Below are 20,549 nucleotides of genomic sequence, written 5' to 3'. Positions count from 1 at the left end.
GTGAAAGAATACGCTAAAACATATCTGAAAACATGAGGTGGTGGGTTTGGGAGGATTAATAGAACAAGTTATAGTGGGTGATTGATTTAATGGAGTATGTTAATAAACAGCTAAGGTCGTAAGATAATAATTTGAATGGTTTAGGTTTCCTGGCTATCTTGTATTATGGGTCTTATAATTATTATGTTCACAGTGTATATATTACTGGTTTTTATTAATAAAATATTTTGCTAGTAAATAACCTTTGCGAATGAGCCAAATCAGCAGAAAAGTTGACCCTTGCGATCTGCATTCTGGCAAGGATCGTGTGTATTATACTAGTAATAATTTAAGTTTTGCAATTTCATTGTTGCAAGCTAGTACGTTGATCAACCCTCACAAAGTTCGCAAATGTTTGATGCTCACAAAACATTCTGGTACACTTTTGGTTAGAGTAATAATTTACTGTTGACATGACATCACCAGCTGCTAAATAACCACAAGCCCACAAACCAATGACGCGTTTTAATTAACCACAGAAGTGTGCAACGATAACATACTCACAGAACATAAGCTAGGACGCTGGCCCACAGTGACACTCAATTATCAATTGCAACGCTCTAAAGTTCGCATAATTATGTTTGATGCTAATAATTATCAGGAGTACATTAATGTAAGCTACTCCTGCTAATACATACATACATCTGTCATGTACTGGCTAGATAGTATGAAATGTTAGTAGCACAAAGTTTCACAGTCCTAATGGTCCATACGCTTGGTTAATGTTGAGTTCAATCTTCTCTCTGGGTGGCACCTCCTCATAAACAGGACCAGCTGGTGCAGGAGGTTGTACAACAGATAATGTTGTTGATCTTGTGAAGTACACTGCCTTCTTACGCATGAACGTGTGCATCACTAGGAGTCCAGTGAGAAATCCAAGGATAGTAGACACAATGAAAGTAATAGTAACACCGATGGCAACAGTTACACCAGTTGATAGGGTGGCAGCAATCGGATTGATATCTGTGAAAGATAGGCAATAACTATTGGGATAACCACTAGAGCACTAATACCGTATGGCTGGTAATTTGGTAATTTTCGTGGGGCAAAATATGCGTGGTTTTCGTGAGCGGCTTCCGTCCCTAAACTTTCCTACTCAAACCCGAACAAAAGATAAACCTCTCTAAAGTGCCCAAAACAATGAACTTTGAACCTTTAGATTATATATATAATCATTGTACAGTAGAACCTCGATTATCCGGACACCTTGGTTCCAGAAGCAGGCTGGATAAGTGAATATGCCGGATAATCGAATAGATAAACCACGCCTTGATCCACCCACTTTATTGATGAACAGCAGTGCCACATGATTGTCTGCGCATGCGCAAAAGAAAAGCAGGCATGTCTCCATGGTAACAGCTGCAACGCGCATGCGCATTTGAGGGACACGCCCATTTTCTGAATTATGTAATCTGATTAAAAAGAAAACTGCCAAGCCGGATAATCGAGGTTCCGGATAATCGAGGGCCGGATAATCGAGGTTCTACTGTACCAGCTAAGTTTATTATACTACTCATGCGTATACGTATAACACTGGAGAGCCGGGTCAGGATCCCATAGACCAGAGTTGTTACAAGTAGTAGTTGCTGCACCCACCAGTGAGAACCCAGAATCACATTGGAAGGCAATGACTGAGCCTTCGATTAGGTTAGTGTTCTGTGTGTTGAGAAACATTCCATTGAGTGGAGGGGCACACAGGACACATGAAACTGCATGGGTACACAAGATGGTAGATACACATTGCATTTGTAAATTGCATTTGTAATAAAGTCACTTACTAAAATCAATTCTACAGATAATATTCCCAGGGATCCTGTCCCACTCTCCTGTAACTAGACAGGTAGCAGTCATTATTCCCTCAGGGAATAGTCCATCATCACACTGGAAAGTCACTTGTGTACCGGGAATAGTTGGTACTGAATGGTCACTGATGGTGCCATTCCTCGGCGGTAGTAGAGCCATGCAGTTCACTAGAGGGGCTGCGGAAGATCATGAATTAAATCTTCATCCATATGCACAACCAAAAAACTTACAAGGTTAGCAATGTACAAAATATATAGAAAATGGTTTATAAACTTAACTTAAAACAAGCTAGCTGTCAACTTACCAATACTAAATCTATACTCAGTAGTTGTACTGTTCCCAGCACAGTTGGTATAGCCACAACACTGACAGTGTAGTCCACATTGTATTGAGCAGTCACAGTGACAGAGGTGAATGTGAGGACAGTAGCAGAGAGCTGGGCCGGAGGTGAGATGGTCACTGTGTAGGTGAGGTCATCTCTACCATCAGTCTCAGCAGGAGGGTTCCACTGAACAGATACACTAACTCCATCTGCTGAGCTACTAAGAATTGAGTGACTGAATGCAGTTGGTGGTGAAGGGGTAGCTGTAGTAATGAGGTTCACGGAACTGTAATAATGTCGTGATAGAAACTCACCTGCTGTCAGTATGATGAGATCTTCCCTGGTCATTGGCTGCCCTAGAGCATAACAACCAATAGTGACCCCCTCCACCGCAGGGAAACTCAAACTGGAGGTGATACTGGTGGACGTGAACACGACTAGTGCGACCATGTACTGATCTTGTTGGAAAGATGCTGCAGTTACCCGATCAATTTGCTAAGATCAGTAAAATCCCATCCCAACAAACTCCCAGGCACTGTACAAGTGAGGGAGATCACATCTCCAGCACAGGGGGTCCCAGTGTAGTCACGAGTCAGACCACCCAACACGAACGGTACACCTGTGTGACGTGCATAAGAGACTTTCCATAATTATACGCCCCTTGTCAGTTGCATTCTATGTACATGCAGATACCAAATAGCTCTACAAATCTGAGTATCCTATAAACTACAATGAATACATCAATACACAACAATGGTAAAGATAAAGAGAAGGGTTCTTACCACCAATCAATAACAACAGGAAAACAACTGAGTGCCACATCTTTATCTATTATAATCAGAGCCCATAAATTATATCTTTTCTTTTATAGCCTCTACATAAGTATTGAGGTCAATCTCAAAATGATTGACCAATGGAATGTAGACTAGATCACGTCTCCAGCACAGGGGGTCTAATGAAATTCGTGACCTTACTACGCCCCCCCCCCCACGTATTTGATAATCATTAAGATGTTACAGTAATAATTGTACAAGTAGAAGAGAGTATTGTGAGACAGTATCAATTATATGACAGCTTTTTTTGTAAAGAGTCTCTCTCAGCTATTTTTTCTGCAAGTAATAGCACTGCCTCTCTAATATTTGTTTAAGTACATGCATACTATACTTTAATTGGAGTGGTCTGAACAAACAAACCATACAAATTCATATGCCTCTAATGATGACAAAAGGTTGAGAAACTACAAATTGGCTTTGCATGGCCTGAGTCGCTTTGCTCGGAATTAATGATAGAAAGAGATAAAGAGGTCTGATTTATAGTAAATACGAGTTCGGGTGTATTAAATAGGTCAGATTTAGAATTGGAGGTCAAATTTTAATAGGAAGAGAGGCAAGCACGTCACTCTGTATATCGAAACAGAGCTATCGATACTGATAAATAGAAATTAAGAGAGGCACATGCATAGTTACTTTGAAAATATCAATGCTTTTTTGGCATCCCATAAGTATAGTGACATGCTATACGTACCTAGTCAGTAGTTGGAGCATCAATAGGTCCTTACCATGCATGCAGTAATATACATGGTATACTTCGCTGCATTATGTGCACACTTAACCACTTTACATGGAAATCCACAACAATAATTATTGTTATTGAGAAATTTGCACTGAACACAAGTCATAGTAAAAGTGAACAAAATCAAGTGTCATGGACGTACATGTATAAAAGCAGACTAAGTAGTAAACGTTCATGCATGAGTGAGATAGTATAGCCAATAAAGTATGAAGTTGAGCAGCTCCACTGCCTTGTCAAAGATTACACCACTCTGCACGAGAGAGAAATAAGGAGGGTAAAGATAACAGGTACTGTATAAAATCAAACGATGTTAACATGCTCTCACTCAATCAAGCAATACTGTGGTGCAGTACAGTCATGCATTTTAACGAGAATTCAAGAACTGCTGTACTAAACGCTTCGGGGCATGTTTTGTTTCTTCAAAATGTATTTGAATGTCATGGGAGAGGAGCTTAAATGTTTGACTTGTGTACATGTACATTTGTATAGTGTTTTGTGGGTGGATTTTATAAAAATGGGATTCTGCTACGATCGTACACGTGTGGTTCGTACCTTGTACATCTTTTGACAAATATCGTGCTAATCAGTAATACTCACCATTATGGGTGTTTAGTGTGGGTGAGGGGGCCTCATGCCAGGTGGAGGGGGACCTGGGATAAAGGAGGGGTGGCAGTAATAACTAGAGAACTGATTAGTGCTAAACTGTTGTACATTATAACATCATCTCACAACCAGAGTGCCATATAAGTATGTGAAAAGCAGTAGTGTTTATGAAGATGAAAACGTAACAGGATCAATGATAATAAACTACATAGATCTACAGAGGAAAATCATATAAAAACGCTATGACAATGGTTTTGAAGACAGCTGTTGTGCAATGGCCAGACATGCACATGTACTGAGACTAGGATCACAACAGAGTTAGCAAAAATAGCGCCAGCTGACATGTACATGTATACTGGGACCGGAGTTAGGCTAACAGTACAGTGGAGTCACGTCACCCCCCCCCCCAAAAAATAAGGTCCACATGTACAGAGATGAAAGCAAAGCTCTTCAAAATGTATCTCACCTCTCATTCCTGGTGGTGGCATCATTCCCGGGGGAAGCATACCAGGAGGGGGCATGCCACGCCCCATCATCGGAGGGGGCATCCCAGGAGGCGGCATTCTCACTGGGTGGTGCAGGTTTGGAGAGAGAAAGCATCAACATGAATTCACAATGTCAGCACATTACAGTGTACATGCAAAGTGTACGTACATGTACTGAACTCTGAACTGCACTATTGACAGTATTTGGAAGCTGCATACTCAGGGTTTCATCTAGTGGGGGGGGGGTGAACCTCCCCCCCCAATGTAACTAGATCTACTGTGATGCACTAGCATATAATAGGGGGTGTGGTAAACAAATGTGAGAGTGGCCGAACATTTTGCGGCGTGTGTAAACCAAACTTTAATCCTAGATGAAACCCTGATACTGAGATACAATGACTTATTTATGTACAACTACTATGTACGACATAATCCGATTCTAGAGGTACTAAAATATCATTGCAGTTCCAAAACACTCACTTCCTGGTGGTGGTCCATGAGGAGGCATGCCAGCAGGGGGTAGGTTGTACGTCTGGGGACCGGATGCTGCAGGGAAGTTCACAGTTAATCTGAGTGACATTTTCACAATTCAATGTGTGTGTGTGTATATAGAAAATCTATGACATTAGAATATTAAACACATGCAAGATCTGGGCTTACAGAAGACAAAAAGTATGAATTATTTATATAGGTGGTCTACATCGACAACATACAGGCTGCGGCTCCGGCCTGAGGGTTCATGGCTTGTGCACTGGGTCCGCCCACTCCTCTCACTGGCCCAGTCAGTCCTGTAGGGCGAGTGTGTCACATTAATTTTCAAGCAACAACAAATCAAAGACAAATTTAAAATTGTAATTGTCAGGGATGTGCCTACACTGGTCGGTGGACTGGTGGTTGGTGTTAACCATGACAGGGGAAAACAACCACCTTTTTAGGCCTAGTTTACTACCGAGAGTAGAATCTACTCTTGTTAGTAACGTACATGTATTGAATGAGATTGAGAAGTGTAGGTTGAAAATAGCCACTTCGAAAATGCTGGGCATATCACTGAATTGCAATGCATTGACTACTAAGCATACACAGTACCCCCCCCCCCCCCCCACGAACTGACCAGCGGGTGCAGCCCCTACTCCCATGGGAACGCCTCGTCCAGCTGCCCGGCCCATTCCAGGACCACCTGGAGCGCCTCCACTCTTGACACCTCGTCTCCGATCCTACATGTCAATAACGTGATTGAATGCATTTTAAGTACGTCACTGATCATAATGTGTAATGACTAGTTGTGTAATGTAGTGCTTCTAGAGAGGTGACAGAGAGGACATGTACATAAATCATGCACACTAAACAATGCCATACAAAAATGCAATTCAATGTATACACCGTATTACTATTGCTGGTGAAAACCTTTAAGCAGAAAAATTGCTATCTTGCTATTGCGTTCAGGCAAAGATCGTGCGTAGGTTTTGCGATTTTATTTTTGCAAAGTGATGAACGCTCGCAAAGTTCGCATATGTTTTATGTTTCGCAAAACATTCAGTAATACGATATTTGAAAATGCAAACACCAGTTACATGTACACACACAACTAAAAACATGCATAAATAAAAGCTGGAATGCAAACAATGTGCCGCTCATAATAAATATTATGTACATGCAAGCCACAAAATAACACCTGAATGAAATTGAAATTAAACTATAATTATTATGAGTGAGATGTACATGTAGCACGCACTCGTCCAATCTACCTTAGTGGGGGGTGGTCCCTCGACGGTTAGCGAGACGAGGTTCATCCCACGCAGCAGAACTAGCCCCAATGTTCTCTTCTCCTCTCTCTCCACTTTCTGACCCGATGCTCTTACCCTCCGAAATTCATCGCAATCAGAGAGAACCAAGTTAAGATGGCGGTCAAATGCTAGGAACGTTCCGACAAAGGTACGTCCATCGAGGAGAATGATTCTCACTCTGTGGTCTATGTGTTGAATCAACTTGGCACTCTTACCAAGCTGCGAGGGAGAAAGGGATAATAGAGAATGGTGAGGTATCGGCAGATTACAATAATTATTCTGTTTGTGCTACAAACACAAATGCCCCTCTATCTTAGCCACACCTCTCCAATCCTTAAATGAGAGCCACACCCTAGCCTCGGTTATAGCCTAATGGAATACAGATTATTTATGCAGCCTGAAATCGAGGCAAATAGACTAGGTGGAGTTACCTCCAATTAGATGCGACCCTCTAAATAAACGACACCAGGTCTTTAACAACCTCCAAAAGAAGCGACCTCTGGAATCGTGATTATTTAAACGTGTCGCTTTAAACGGTACTATACTGTATATGTAGCTATATTATATTTCACTTACCATTGTGAGCAGGTTCGATACTCAACCAAGGGAATAAATCACACTGCAAATACAACAATCATGGTTACAGACAGCTCTACGTACATAATATATACGTACTACAAAGTACTGACATTCAGTGTGCACCAATTGAAAGAAATTTTGCTGTTCTACTGTACTACTAAATGCAGCAAACAAACAAACAGTTTATTTCCAACTCTAGTCTTGAATAACACGTCTTACCTAATTATCTAGCAGAATTAAACCCTGCATGCAGTGGAGACAGAGAGTTGCTTGGCTGAACTACGAAGAAAAAACGTTTGACACGTGGTCGCTGCAATCGTATTCTCATATCCGGCTTTGCACAGATCAGCCCCACCCACTTGATATAGCCTGATCCAAGCTCTCAGTAGCTCAAATTGCATGAACTGATGAAAGTTGCTGAGGCTCTGATATGGTGTGCAGAATTTTCTACAGAATGCTGGGGATGCTCTTGATGCAGCTGCTGATAAACTCAGCATTCACAGGTATTGTCTATAAACAATAATAGCACAGCATGTTGATCAGAAATGGTTCAACACCGAGCTTGCTTGTGTATATAATACTTGGTACATTAGTGACACAGCATGCATGATTTATACAAGTTGTTATCTCCTAGATACGGTTTTTTTATCCTCTAGCTTATGCATTTGTACACGAAATTGAGAGTGTTGGTAGACGGCATTAAATGTTTTAAGTGTATTGCTTACCTTATATTCGTACAGTGTATTTTGTATGCAAAGATGAAGATTAAAACTGCGAAATTATATACAAATATTAATGGGTTTGAATCAATGTCAATTACCCACTATATGGTAGTTGTTTTTTCACATTTGTATATAGGACTGACGGAACATGCATTCACTGAAAGTCATATATTCCTTGTAAAATGGGACCTTTAACAATATAGTTTTGTTGAGGGGATAACTGTTTACTTTCAGTACGGAGCCGATTTAGTAAATCTAAGTAATTTGGGAAGACTAACGTATTGTCAAATGTGTGCTCGTTTAAGTAACTTTCAGTGCCCCCACTTTATTCTTTTTTCATTCACATCTAATTATTAATTGACATGTTACAGTATCAGCTGAGACAGAAATGAATACTACTTCAAAAATATCCACGGCTACTACACTTATTGCTCCTACTGAAACACAATCCCCAACAACAACGATACAAACTTTTGAAACAAGAGTACAGACAACTCAGTCGCCTACTTCGTCTACAACACAACCTACAGAGGATCCGAGTAATAATTATATTATATATTGACCGACCCAGCTTAAGTTTGTATCAATATCTAGTCAATCCCCTTTGGCATGAATTGTAGCTGAGCTGAACTCTAGGTATTACAATTATTGTGATTACAAAATGTTTTCTTGCTAATTCTCCGCCACTTTTTGCAGCCACAGATCCTCCGACTGGCTTTGACTTGTTTTGGAGCATTCCACTGAACAGATACCTTATCTATGGTGGAGCTGGAGGCCTGGGTCTCATTCTGCTGTTTGTTTGCTTCTGCCTCATAGCAATAGCAAGGTTTGCAGAAATAAATTGTTCCACGTGCCCTTAATTGACGCATGTTATTGATAATCAACGTCCATATACATGCATGCATGCAAGCATGAATCCTGCATGTGTTCTGCAATTCCCCTCACATGCATGCAGAGGGCGCTCCAAGAAATCTAGAAGCTTTAGGACTTATGATAAGAGTGATACCCACACTTTTACCCTCTCCATCATTCAACCTGATGAGAGCATTAACGAAGGTCAGTTTGAAAAGATATATATATATACTTGTATGATGTAGCTCACCTATATATTAATGCCTGTCACAATGTTGTGACAGATTTACTGCTTTGTGAGAAGATTATCCCAATCACTGAGTTCACAAGCTACGTGAATACGTTGAGACTTAATGCTAACAGTGGCTTTGAAGAGGACTTTGATGCAAGTTATTGTGTATATGCAACTGAATTAATGCATTTAATTATGCTCTCTGATCATATCAGAATCTGGCTACGATCACTCGAAAGAAGCCACCGTACACTGTGTCAAAGATGTATGTAAATGATGCTAAAAACAGATTTGACAACGTCTATCCATGTAAGCTATAATAATTATATATACCACAGCAATGATGATGATGTAATGTTTCACCTACAACTGTCTATGCATGGCAGTTGATTCCTCCAGAGTTATTCTCTCTAACGTTGATGATGATCCAGCAACTGACTACATTAATGCCAGCTACATTGACGTGAGAGAAAGCTAAGTATAGTATTATTAAATCATCACTTGTATACCATACACAGGGCTATGACAGGGGAAATGCCTACATTGCTGCTCAAGGTGAGTGAACTATAATTATTGGTGCTCTTATAATATGCATGATAATTGTTTGTTCACCATGCATACCTAATCCTGAATTGGCTCTAAAAAATTGGGCGATATCGTAAACTTTTTTCTACATGTATAGGTCCTTTACCTAATACTATAGCTGATTTCTGGAGGATGATCTGGGAGCTAAAACTTACCACTATCATCATGTTAACAGAGACTGTGGAATCTGGAAAGGTCTGTAAAATACGTGTGTGGTATATGTACAACCTAACGATTCGAATTGAGATTTGAAAATCCATGCAGCTGAGGTAGATTTTGAGTGACTAACTTGCATGACCCTAACACTAATACATAGTCTATTATAGCTATACTCTTGACTGATGACCAAATGCAGGAGAAGTGTCAGAAGTACTGGCCTTCAACAGCCAATGAACCGTGGGACGTTGGGTTCAGTCTTGTTGTTACACTCACCGAGCTCATCCCTTTTGCAGAGTACAAGGTTAAAATCATGAAAGTGGAGAACGTAAGTGTAAACTATAATCTGTATAGACACATGCGTCTCGGTGTTCCTGAATGATAGCAATGGTGCATACACCTTATACATCGGGTTTGATTGTCACTGTAAAAACATGAATTCGTTTCGTAAATTGCATGAGAACGTTAATTGTATTAGTATGCTCTCCTTTGTGAATCTTTCGTTTGCAAAAACTCGCGATTCGCAATCAAAAGAGTTTTGCATTCAAAACCCGCGGTATATATATACGGTCGCATGAACCTTCCTAATGTATAAAAGTGATATTGTCACCATGTAGAAAATGGATCCTGAGAGCTGTGTCCCACTAATAGTGACCCATTATCATTTCTCTGTCTGGCCTGATCACGGGGTACCAGTTGACAAGACCAGCCTCATCCATTTCATTCAACGAGTGAGGCGACATCATCCTTTTTTCAACTCCTCTCCCCTCCTGGTACACTGCAGTGCCGGCGTGGGTCGCACTGGTACATTCATTACACTGGACAGTATGATTCACATGATGAAGACAGAAACCACACTGGACATCTTACCTTTCATCAGGCGAATGAGGAATAATAGACCACTCATGGTGCAAACTGAGGTCAGGGTTTGGGGGTATAATTATTGTGGTGTTACTGCATGTACATTAATCAGTTTTTGATGAGGGAATTGAAAAGCTAGATGTTTACTCTTATTCAATGAGATTGTGTCAAAAGTGAAACTTATAAACAAACACATGCAACATGGATGTATAGCTATATACCTTCATGGGTGAAATGACTGTAAAGAAAGTACGTGTCATGTATACACTGAGATCAAGAGTATTAACGTTTTGTGTACTTCGATTTGCTTTTATACACATTGTGAACCAGTGGCATGCACTTTTATCAATGTCATAATTATGATAATTAGGAGCAGTACATATTCATCCATGAAGCTCTGGAGGAGTACATCACTTGTGGAGACACGTCCATTGCCGTGGCTAACCTGAGGATTGCCATTACAAAACTCAACAGGCTTACCACTGACACTGACGATGAATACATCACTCAATTTGATCAACAATTCCAGGTGCTACAACATAATTATAACTACCAGTTGAGCAATGCATAGCCATCATAATTATATACCATATTCAATTTAAATAGTAAACAGTAGGATCTGTTTCAGCGAATTTATTAAAGCTATAAACCACTTCTGTACAATTTATACAGGTTTTGGAGACAGTGTCCTGCAAGCTTAATGCAATCAACTGCACCGAGGGAAAGAAACCTTACAATGCAAAGAAGAATAGATATCCCCAGAGAATACCCTGTAAGAAACTATACTAAAAGTGTTGTTTTTTTCATTTATGTAAACCACCCTGTTATGCAGACAATGTCTGTCGAGTTGCTATGAAGCCATCAGCAGTGAAAGGATCTGACTACATAAACGCCAGCTTTATCGATGTAAGTTTGATCGCATGTCTTAATTAAGTTGATTTTACCAATTTTATATACAGTAAGGACACATGCATGTACTTTATGCATGCATGAAAACATCAACGTACAAATAGTTTCATGCCCATTGGAGAATTTGCCGTCTCCCATGCATGGCTATAATAAACTGCTTCGCGTTTATCTGTGTTGATGTGCTTGCGTGCCGTCACGATGTGTGTCTATATAGGGCTACAAGCAACAGAAGGCGTTCATTGCTACTCAGACTCCTCTGAAGGCTACTGTAACTGACTTCTGGAAGATGGTCTGGGAGAACAAGTGCAGGGCCATCGTGATGCTCAGTGACATACAGAAGGAAGAGCCTGAGGTACGTGTACGTGCAGATGTATTATACCTTCAATGTGCAATTACATCCTCTCACACTTAATTTCAATTCTTAGTTTTGTCTATGAGACATATAATTATATATATTGAGCATTTCAATAAGTGAGGCAGACGTTGAGTGCTTTGTATACATAATTATATATTTACTCCATACATGCATGTGCACGTATATAATAGGAAGAACACTGTGTATACTGGCCTGCTGAGGTCCAGGAATCAACTCTGTACGGGAAGCTGAAGATAAAGTTTCTCAGTGAAGAGGTCCATGAGGACTTTATTATAAGGAAACTGGAGCTACGAGAGGACACACAGTACCACGTTCCAGTAAGGGCATGCAGCAACACAAGCAAACTTTAACTATATAATAATCTAAAAAGTAGAAATTAGCTCGGCTCGGAAAACATAAAGAGAAATACAATGTAGTACACCGGTATAATCACTAAATTCAGCTCTTAAATAACTGCAGGGGGTGGTTGACTATCTGGTGGTGAATCAAGTGCAGCACTGTAACTGGACATTGAAAGAGGTGCCCACTACTAAATCAGTGCTTCAAATCATCGACTCACTCCTCAAGATTCAACGCAGCACAGGGAACCAGGCAATCACTGTGTGCTGCAAGTAAGTTACTGTGACAAACTGCAGCTAAGGCTCTGGGATTATACTCAACTATTTCTTTTCTCTCAATTTTTCTTTTTCATTCACCTAAAATTATTACAACTGAATTTTAGGACTCCGAGTCACAGTTATGAGTCAATAAGCTTAAAATTTAAGCTGTTGAGAAAACAAACTGCTCCAGGTAGTCTTTTTTGCTGTGACAAATCTTCTCGTTTATGCTTTCAAAGTGATTCAATTACCCATAATAATTATAATCTGTTATGCTTGCAGTGATGGAATGGGCCGTACTGGAACGTTTATTACCATTTTCTCTCAACTGGAGAGGATAAAGACAGAGAGCATCTGTGATGTGTTCCAGTGTATCAAAGCCATGAGACTGCAACGACCATGCATGGTGGAGAACGCGGTGAGAACTTTAACACAAATGCTGTAATCCCAGGCATTTCCCCGTACGTACTCCAAGTGATACTCTTGTTTCTGGTCCACCGCCTGCATCAGATTTTATTCTTGGATTTCTATTTCTATCTCATTACACAAAATAGTGTGACAATGACATACATTTGAGATACATAAGGTTAAACTAGACATAACTAAACATAATGACAAAAGCCGCCCGGTCCGGATGTAATTAGAGAAACTTCAGGACCAGAAACCAGAGTATCACTTGGAGTGGCCTCACCGTATTACTAAAATGTTTTGCGAGCTTCAAACATACACGAACTTTGCGATCAATTTGCAACAATAAAATCGCTAAGCTAATTAATATTTAGTATACTGGTAATATACTAGATAAATAATGCTTTTTTTTCCACCATTAGAGTATTATTCTCATAAAAATCCGATTATTCTCTGATTTTTCCCAAAAAATGTAGCAGACAAAATTAAGACGTAGACAAACACAGCACACAACTGACACATGACATCATTAATATATCATGGTTCTCAGTGTTATCTTGCTGACTTGAACTGATCCATAATGTTTACATACCTTCAGCCATCAGTTTTACCTTGAGAACATCGTTATGCAAAATTTAATATAATGATCTTTACCAAAATGAACATTCATGCCCAATTATTCTAATTATTCCGAGCATCATTTGTCAGGGTCTCTAATACACACGATCCTTGCATGCAGAATGCAATAGCTAGATCACAAAGGGTCAATTTTTCTGCTGATTTGGCTCAATCTCAAAGGTTTTTCACCTGCAAAATACTCTAGTAACAGTATTTCAGTACCATGCATGCGCATATGCATGCTCAATCACCTTTCCTATATATATATTGATCATTCTCCCCCTATGCAGTGTACTGTATACATGCATGCATGCATGCGCATTAACTCAATGCATGTACAGTATATATAATTATATATAGGACTGAATATTAATTTTCCGCTTCCTAATATAGGAGCAACTCATCTTCTGCTATCAAACACTGGCCGACTACCTTGACACATTTGATCGATATGCCAACTTCAAAATTAAATAGAACTCAAATGCACGAAAGAACTGCATAATTATACAGCTAGCAATTATTGTACATGTATACGGTAGAGTGTGTTTCATCACCAAACAATGTTCATCACCAAACTTTTTACTTTAGTTTTAAGCATCAATTTCTTTCATGCTTCAGATTCCCATGCACGCAGCCATGTATGCGCAATTACAATTCTTTTCAACAATTTTCCATTAGAAGATGTAAATAGCACGTTAAGACACATAAATAACAAAAGCTATTAGCTAAATAATGCACAACATGCCAAATCTACTGCAGTGTTCACCAAAAGGCAGTCTATACAGAATGAAGGACGATCCTGTAAATTGGGAGAAAATTATGTACAGTGAAGCTGTAAACCGCCGCTAGGGCAACAACATTCTCAGTCATGCATATCCCGTAAACGACTATGTTAAGGTGACATATTTTCGCGAGTGCGAATGAGAGTAAAAAAACTGTACTTGAAGATAATTGGAAAATGCAATGAACTCATTAAAACCACTTGCGAGTAATTAGAAACGCTATGAATAATAAAATTCAAAACTTGAGCGGGATTTAAATACCAGCAAAATGAGCTAAACAGTGAAAACGCAAACAAATCTACCTGTGAAAATATGTCCCCTTAAGGTATCCCGTTAAACGACAAACCATAACACTGACGAAAGAACAAATCCATGCATCGATAACAGCATTACACACATAATTATAAAGGGATGTTATAAATTATATTGTGAGGAATTGGTAATGAATGACCTATCAAGCACAAATTTACGAACAATCCACCTCCATAGAACTCAGCTTAAGAGATAACAATGGAACTACCATAATTATAACGAGAAAATTTGGCAATTTTTACTGAGGATTAATTGCCAATACTACAAAGATAAGCGACAGACGCAACATCATTGACATAGTAGCTAGCTACGCCTGAGATTCCAATAAAAAAAGCCAACACTAAATAATTTATTCGCCAAATTTTCTCAATAATATTATACAATCACATTAATCAACGTTAACACTACAACACGTACTAGGCTATTCCAAGCTCTTCTGGAGTGTTAAGCCCCAGCTCCACCAAGGTGGGTTTGACTGCATCCATCACATGTGAGTACACAGCATTATCGCCGGCAGCTTTAGACTTGACGGATTCCAATATACGAATTGCCATGGAAACATCATCCAGTCGACGAGCCGCCTTCAACATAGCCCTCACTATCTTTGGGTCTGGGACGAGATCATGACCGTAGAGTTCGTTGAGTCCTCTGCGTAGATCCCATGAGTCTATGTCCTCTTGGTTGAAGTACTTCTCCCACCTGGCATCAAACTCCTCGTCTGTCTCCTGGGGTCCTTTGGAGCCATACCCTCGCCACTGGGCTACAGGCATAATATATGAGTCACTGTACTTTATAAGTATGTATGTATTTTATAGCGATGAAAATCTAGGTGATGCTCACTATTTGGAATATTAGCTTGTCAAAAACTAATATTTCAACTAAAAGTTGTACAGTACATAAAACTAGCTAGCTATAAATAAAACAGCACCTCTTACACTATCATACATAAATCATAACTTCCAGAGAATACTTGGCCAAAAATTTCACTACAACTGTAGTACAACACACAGTACAGTTGACTCACTTGCCACTGGTGCCGCTCTAGCTGTACAGGCCACTCTCAGAGCTGTCACTCTAGGGGCAATTCTCCAAGCCAGTCTTAAAGCACTCATATCTGCTCTAGCTCAACAAAACAGAGAAAAGCAACCAGTGGAGGTCACAAGGTCACTTATCACGTGAGCAATGTAAGCAAATTCGGATATGATCGTCTGTGTAAAAATAATATTTCTACTCTGACTACTGTGATTTTTGTCGAGACGATCATTTTCAAACTACTTAAAGCATGGCCTCTAGCCCCCCAGAAGACAAGAAGAGGAAAATAAAGGTGATGAAACAGCGACACATTAGTCACTATAAGTATGATGTATGCATATGTTATCCTGTAGGATCCTCTATCCTTGGTTTGATATATATCCTTGGCCTTTGGTATTTGCATAAGAGCAGCAGTGGTTGACCTAGTTGGGCGTGGCCCGACCATCCCTAACGGGAGGCCGGGTTGCAAACTTATCTTGGATTTGTTCTGTCGCCACTATAGGGCGCCTATCAGATTGCAGCATTTTTCACGTGGTTGGTCAGGTCACACTTCTGCAGAACAAATCTCAGATAAGTTTGCAACCCGACCTCCCGTCAGAGACATTAAATGATCATGGCGGTAGTTCCTAATGGCACACTACTGAGTATGCTCGAGAATACGTGTCCCAGGTTTTCCCCGGGATAGATTTCTCCACCTCCCGGGAATGATCTTACTCCGAGGTACATTTCTCCCCCCTAAGTAAACTTACCCGTTATCTGGAGAGCTGATGAGCTTACCCCTGGACAAAGCTACATAAGCATAATTTTTGTTACTTGCCTGGCTTGCCATACGTACGTGTATTTATTGGCATATACATTATACTAGAAATAGCTGTAAATCCTTTAAAAAGCTGGCTAGCTCATATAATTGGTACAGTCTCACAATGCCCTCTTCTACTCCAACTGTTTTGACTATGCATAATTATATTTACGTATTGCTGATTGTAACAAATGTTATGAATACATGCAGATATAACATGTATTGTATTTTCGTAGCGACCATTGTTCAATCCTGTTGAGCATGGTCTAGGAGAGCGCTTCAAGCTCACCAACTACACCAGGGTAAGCAATGAAGTATGCCCCCCAGCTATTGCATAATTATAAAGTAGACGATCACTACATGATATTGTGTTACATTGATCATGCAGTTGAAGGGATGAGGCTGCAAAGTCCCCCAGGAGGAGGTCAGTAAACAGCTATGAATGTTCGTGTACACTGATTCACACTTCTCTTGCACACATTTTTGATAGCTGGTGAAACTCCTGGAGGGTGAGTACGTCTAGTGGTTGCTGAGTTGTGCTTCTGGTATGGCACATGAATCCTACCATTCCTCTGTACTTCGTTAATTATCTCCATTCAGTAACTATTATAGATACTTCATTTAAAGTGTCTATCACAAATTTATCTAAAATCTACATAGATTGCATCTGGTGCACAATTTCGATTGTACGTTACTACCCGCCCTCTCAGGACTTTCGCGGCCGGACGGGGAGAGTATAGGGGTGGGGCTGGATTGCTGTGTGCTGCCAACCAGACACAAGGGGATTCATCTGGTGCAGACCACTGACTTGTATCCTTGCAGTTTGGTGTGTGTGAGGCTTGCATGTGTGGCTATGATTTGCACTTTTTGCTGGACATTATTTTCTTAACCATTTCCCCTAGCTTCTATCCGCTGGTAGAAGATCCTTACATGCAGGTGTGGTGTTATATACGTATGTATGATTGTTAGTCAGTGTCATGTGCTGCCAATCACTGTTACAGTAGCGTTCACTCATAAACCCCCGCCAGTTACACAAACAAAATGTTTTCAGGGGAAGATAGCGTGTGCTAACGTGCTCAGTGACCTGTATGCCATGGGGGTGACTGACTGTGACAATATGCTCATGCTGCTGGGATTGAGTGAGAAGCTGACTAACAGAGAGAGGGATATTGTCACACCCCTTGTCATTAAGGGATTCAATGGTATATACGTGTAGTAAATGTGACGTTAACCTGCAGTCATACATGTAGTTTCTATACATGTGTTACTGTTTTGTACACTGATTAATTATCACCTCATTCTCCTCACACAGACCTGTGCACTGAGGCTGGCAGTTCGTGCAATGGAGGACAGACAGTCATAAACCCCTGGTTCATCATTGGGGGCGTCGCTACGGGTGTGTGCCTCGAGTCAGAGTACATAATGTGAGCTCATGTAGTCAATTTGAAAGCTTACACTTAGTACATGTACATTAGGTACGAATTATATCGCCTTGACTTCTACAGGCTCCCCATAGTTTAATGGTAACATGGTTCCATTTTTTTTAAATCTCGACTATTAAACCAGTGTGAGGTTACAGACACTCTCAAAGTGCATTCAATGTAGATGTCGTCCTTATTACCTGCCAGGTGCAATGCTTTAGGCGATGTTCCCTTTAGTTGCAATCATCCCAACACATGTATACAGCTAGTGATCATATACACGTACATACAGACCCTGAATATGATACTGTATGCGTAGATGTACTTTCTTTTCCATTGCCTCAGGCCCACGCAGGCTCAAGAAGGTGATGTATTGGTGCTCACCAAACCACTGGGCACTCAGATAGCCGTCAATGCCATCCAATGGTTGGACGATGTAAGCTTGTAATCATGTGACAATGTGATAGTCAGGATTGAATCCGTGCAATTCCACAATTGTCTATGCAGTGTAGCATTCGTAGTTCTTTTCGTCTAGCACAATTGTACGTTTTCTCACAGCCAAACTCTTGGGAAAAGATAAAAGATGTGATCACTAAAGAGCAAGGTAAAACACAATTTGTGGAACGTGTTATAACTATAATTATTATGCTCTACCCTTAGTCACTGAAGCATATGAGGCCGCTATGTACTCTATGGCTCATCTGAATAGGAACGGAGCAAGACTCATGCACAAATATGGTTAGTAGTGCATACGTAGCTATTCTACTTTTATGTGTACGTATACGAATTCTTTCCTTATTGGTATGGTTGTTTTCGATTCTGGATTGTGGGGGTCCTTGTAATTCTGTGTTGTTTCATATATAATATCTCTTTCACTAGGTGCTCATGGTGCTACTGATGTCACTGGATTTGGCATCCTTGGTCATGCCAGAAACTTAGCCAGTTGTCAAAAAGGTCCTGTAGCCTTCAACATACACACTCTACCAAGTAAGTCAACTCCTAACATGCTAACTTCATGCCCTGATTAATAAGTACATGTAGCTGCTTTTCCTCCCAATCGTACAACAAGCATGCACTAGCTGACCTTTGCATTAGTGTACTGAGCCTTTCACAATGAACATCAGCATGTACACATTTACAATAATTCATGTCAAGTACATGTGTTGCATGTGGATCATTACCAACTTCCCTCTGTGTTATCATTATGCCTTGGTCCCCAAACCACCCTGATTATGATTATGATTAACTCACACACTGTTCGCAGTTTTGGATCACATGGACGGAGTGGCCACCACTATGATTGATAAAGGCCTCAACTTCAAGCTTAGAGACGGCTTCTCAGCCGAAACATCAGGTAAACAATAGTACTGCTTTCGTGAACCAGTACTCCGTGGGCCTGTACGTAGGACGTACATGCAGTTGTATGGTGCATGTTGGTAAATTGTTTGTGCATCATATCAGGCGGCTTGCTCGTGTGTCTTCCCAAGGACAAGGCTGTTGATTTCTGTCGTGAGCTAAAGGTACAGAAAAATATGACTTGTATTTACACATCAGATTCTATGTGATATCTGTGTATGTCCTTCATGTGAGCGTGCCTTCGTCCAGGATCTTGATGGAATGCCGAATTGGATAATCGGAGATGTTGTTTCAGGTATGTATGTATAGTCAACATAATATTGTGCAGCAAGACAGTACCTGCGGTTAAATGTAATGTTTGTACAACTATATACAGGTGATCGTACTGCTGACCTCAGCGCTAACCTAAAGGTTGTCGACGTCGATAACAGCTTCTGTCAATAAACTGTGTGCAAGGACACCATCGCTGTGTAGCTGTAATAATCTTTGTGAACATAATAATTATAATATGTACAGTTAATGAAGCTCATCGAAAAAACAAGGAAACTTGATTTGATGAGCTGATGAAACTTACTGTATGTTATGCTTAATTATCATGCCACACCTCAAATTTATTTTTCTGTTGTAAAGTTGTTACAGTTTTGTTGTGTGATTTATTAATACATCAGGATATTTAATTGGGGTGCCATGCATGTATTGTGGAGAGTGGACAGAAGGGTGCATGTCTATAATTATAATTTATGTGATTGCATGATTGTACTCTCTCTCCCCTATAACACATACATTGATAAAGCATCGAGGTTGCCATGCACACACTAAAAACTTGATGTATATAGTTAGGCACAAATATTTTCCAACAATTGCGTTCCAACTCTAGATTGATGTGGTTCAGCTAAATTGAGTACAGGGATGAATATCTATCAGCAAGTTCAACGAATAATTAAACCATGTCTTTGTCTTTGATAGTGTACATGGTAGGCAGTATGCCTGAAGCTGGGTCGGTGGTTTTTAATGGCCACAGTACAGCATCATGGGGCAGACGTCTGAGGGTGAAATCATACTTAGCACCAGTTCCTTTGTCACTCCAAACTTCTTTCTTTTCCAAATCGGTTTTTGTCAAAAGTTATTTATGTACCACCACAAGACCTGCACCCTCACTCTTACTTGGCAGATTATGGTTATGAATCCTGAATCGGCAGAAAACACCAGACATTGTAGTCGCAGACGTTTCCTGAATTCTGTCGATCCAAATTTGCTGCCATCCTGTTGGCTCCCAAATTGCGCTATGAGTTGTTGAGATTTCTTGCACAATTAACGATTATTTTGTTGCTGTTTCCATTTATGC

General features: G+C 40.2%; 5 protein-coding genes across 6 annotated transcripts; 2 read left to right on the top strand and 3 right to left on the bottom strand.

Annotated features, from left to right (window-relative positions):
- Nucleotides 1-605: 605 nt before the first annotated feature.
- LOC135338356 (uncharacterized) lies at nt 606-3,028 on the bottom strand. Of its 2 annotated transcripts, XM_064534457.1 has the most exons (6): nt 2,947-3,028; nt 2,479-2,783; nt 2,147-2,427; nt 1,818-2,018; nt 1,229-1,748; nt 606-1,002 (listed from the first exon to the last, which is right to left on the bottom strand). In XM_064534457.1, the coding sequence occupies exons 2-4, from the start codon at nt 2,612-2,614 to the stop codon at nt 2,010-2,012; spliced, it is 426 nt and encodes a 141-aa protein (XP_064390527.1). In that variant the 5' UTR covers nt 2,615-2,783; nt 2,947-3,028; the 3' UTR covers nt 606-1,002; nt 1,229-1,748; nt 1,818-2,009. The 2 variants fall into 2 exon arrangements, with proteins under 2 accessions (XP_064390527.1, XP_064390526.1); XM_064534456.1 differs by having other exon boundaries at nt 606-1,748.
- A 763-nt stretch (nt 3,029-3,791) lies between these two features.
- LOC135338710 (small nuclear ribonucleoprotein-associated protein B'-like) lies at nt 3,792-7,539 on the bottom strand. Its single transcript, XM_064534763.1, has 9 exons — nt 7,407-7,539; nt 7,185-7,227; nt 6,570-6,827; nt 5,936-6,038; nt 5,538-5,612; nt 5,305-5,370; nt 4,806-4,907; nt 4,334-4,386; nt 3,792-3,986 (listed from the first exon to the last, which is right to left on the bottom strand). Exons 2-8 carry the CDS (start codon nt 7,185-7,187, stop codon nt 4,346-4,348), a joined length of 648 nt encoding a protein of 215 aa, XP_064390833.1. The 5' UTR covers nt 7,188-7,227; nt 7,407-7,539; the 3' UTR covers nt 3,792-3,986; nt 4,334-4,345.
- Nucleotides 7,532-14,114, top strand: LOC135338708 (receptor-type tyrosine-protein phosphatase epsilon-like). Its single transcript, XM_064534760.1, has 19 exons — nt 7,532-7,690; nt 8,281-8,448; nt 8,606-8,735; nt 8,865-8,965; nt 9,046-9,146; nt 9,209-9,302; nt 9,380-9,456; nt 9,512-9,548; nt 9,676-9,773; nt 9,934-10,062; nt 10,352-10,654; nt 10,966-11,124; nt 11,268-11,367; nt 11,428-11,501; nt 11,719-11,856; nt 12,051-12,197; nt 12,340-12,491; nt 12,759-12,894; nt 13,896-14,114. The coding sequence occupies exons 1-19, from the start codon at nt 7,618-7,620 to the stop codon at nt 13,974-13,976; spliced, it is 2,298 nt and encodes a 765-aa protein (XP_064390830.1). The 5' UTR covers nt 7,532-7,617; the 3' UTR covers nt 13,977-14,114.
- Nucleotides 14,115-14,156: 42 nt separating this feature from the next.
- LOC135338711 (cytochrome c oxidase subunit 5A, mitochondrial-like) lies at nt 14,157-15,783 on the bottom strand. Its single transcript, XM_064534764.1, has 3 exons — nt 15,621-15,783; nt 15,014-15,356; nt 14,157-14,301 (listed from the first exon to the last, which is right to left on the bottom strand). Coding segments are annotated over exons 1-3 (432 nt in total). The 5' UTR covers nt 15,709-15,783; the 3' UTR covers nt 14,157-14,300.
- LOC135338709 (selenide, water dikinase 3-like) lies at nt 15,779-19,872 on the top strand. Its single transcript, XM_064534761.1, has 16 exons — nt 15,779-15,920; nt 16,664-16,729; nt 16,816-16,851; nt 16,918-16,936; nt 17,138-17,237; nt 17,330-17,363; nt 17,479-17,629; nt 17,740-17,851; nt 18,194-18,284; nt 18,407-18,452; nt 18,509-18,586; nt 18,728-18,835; nt 19,113-19,202; nt 19,310-19,368; nt 19,454-19,499; nt 19,581-19,872. Exons 1-16 carry the CDS (start codon nt 15,879-15,881, stop codon nt 19,646-19,648), a joined length of 1,146 nt encoding a protein of 381 aa, XP_064390831.1. The 5' UTR covers nt 15,779-15,878; the 3' UTR covers nt 19,649-19,872.
- Nucleotides 19,873-20,549: the final 677 nt, after the last annotated feature.

The sequence above is a fragment of the Halichondria panicea genome, chromosome 7 (genome assembly GCF_963675165.1).
Source record: "Halichondria panicea chromosome 7, odHalPani1.1, whole genome shotgun sequence".
Lineage (NCBI taxonomy): Eukaryota > Metazoa > Porifera > Demospongiae > Suberitida > Halichondriidae > Halichondria > Halichondria panicea.
Note: the sequence above shows the minus strand (reverse complement) of the source record. Positions and strands in the feature narration are given on the sequence as shown.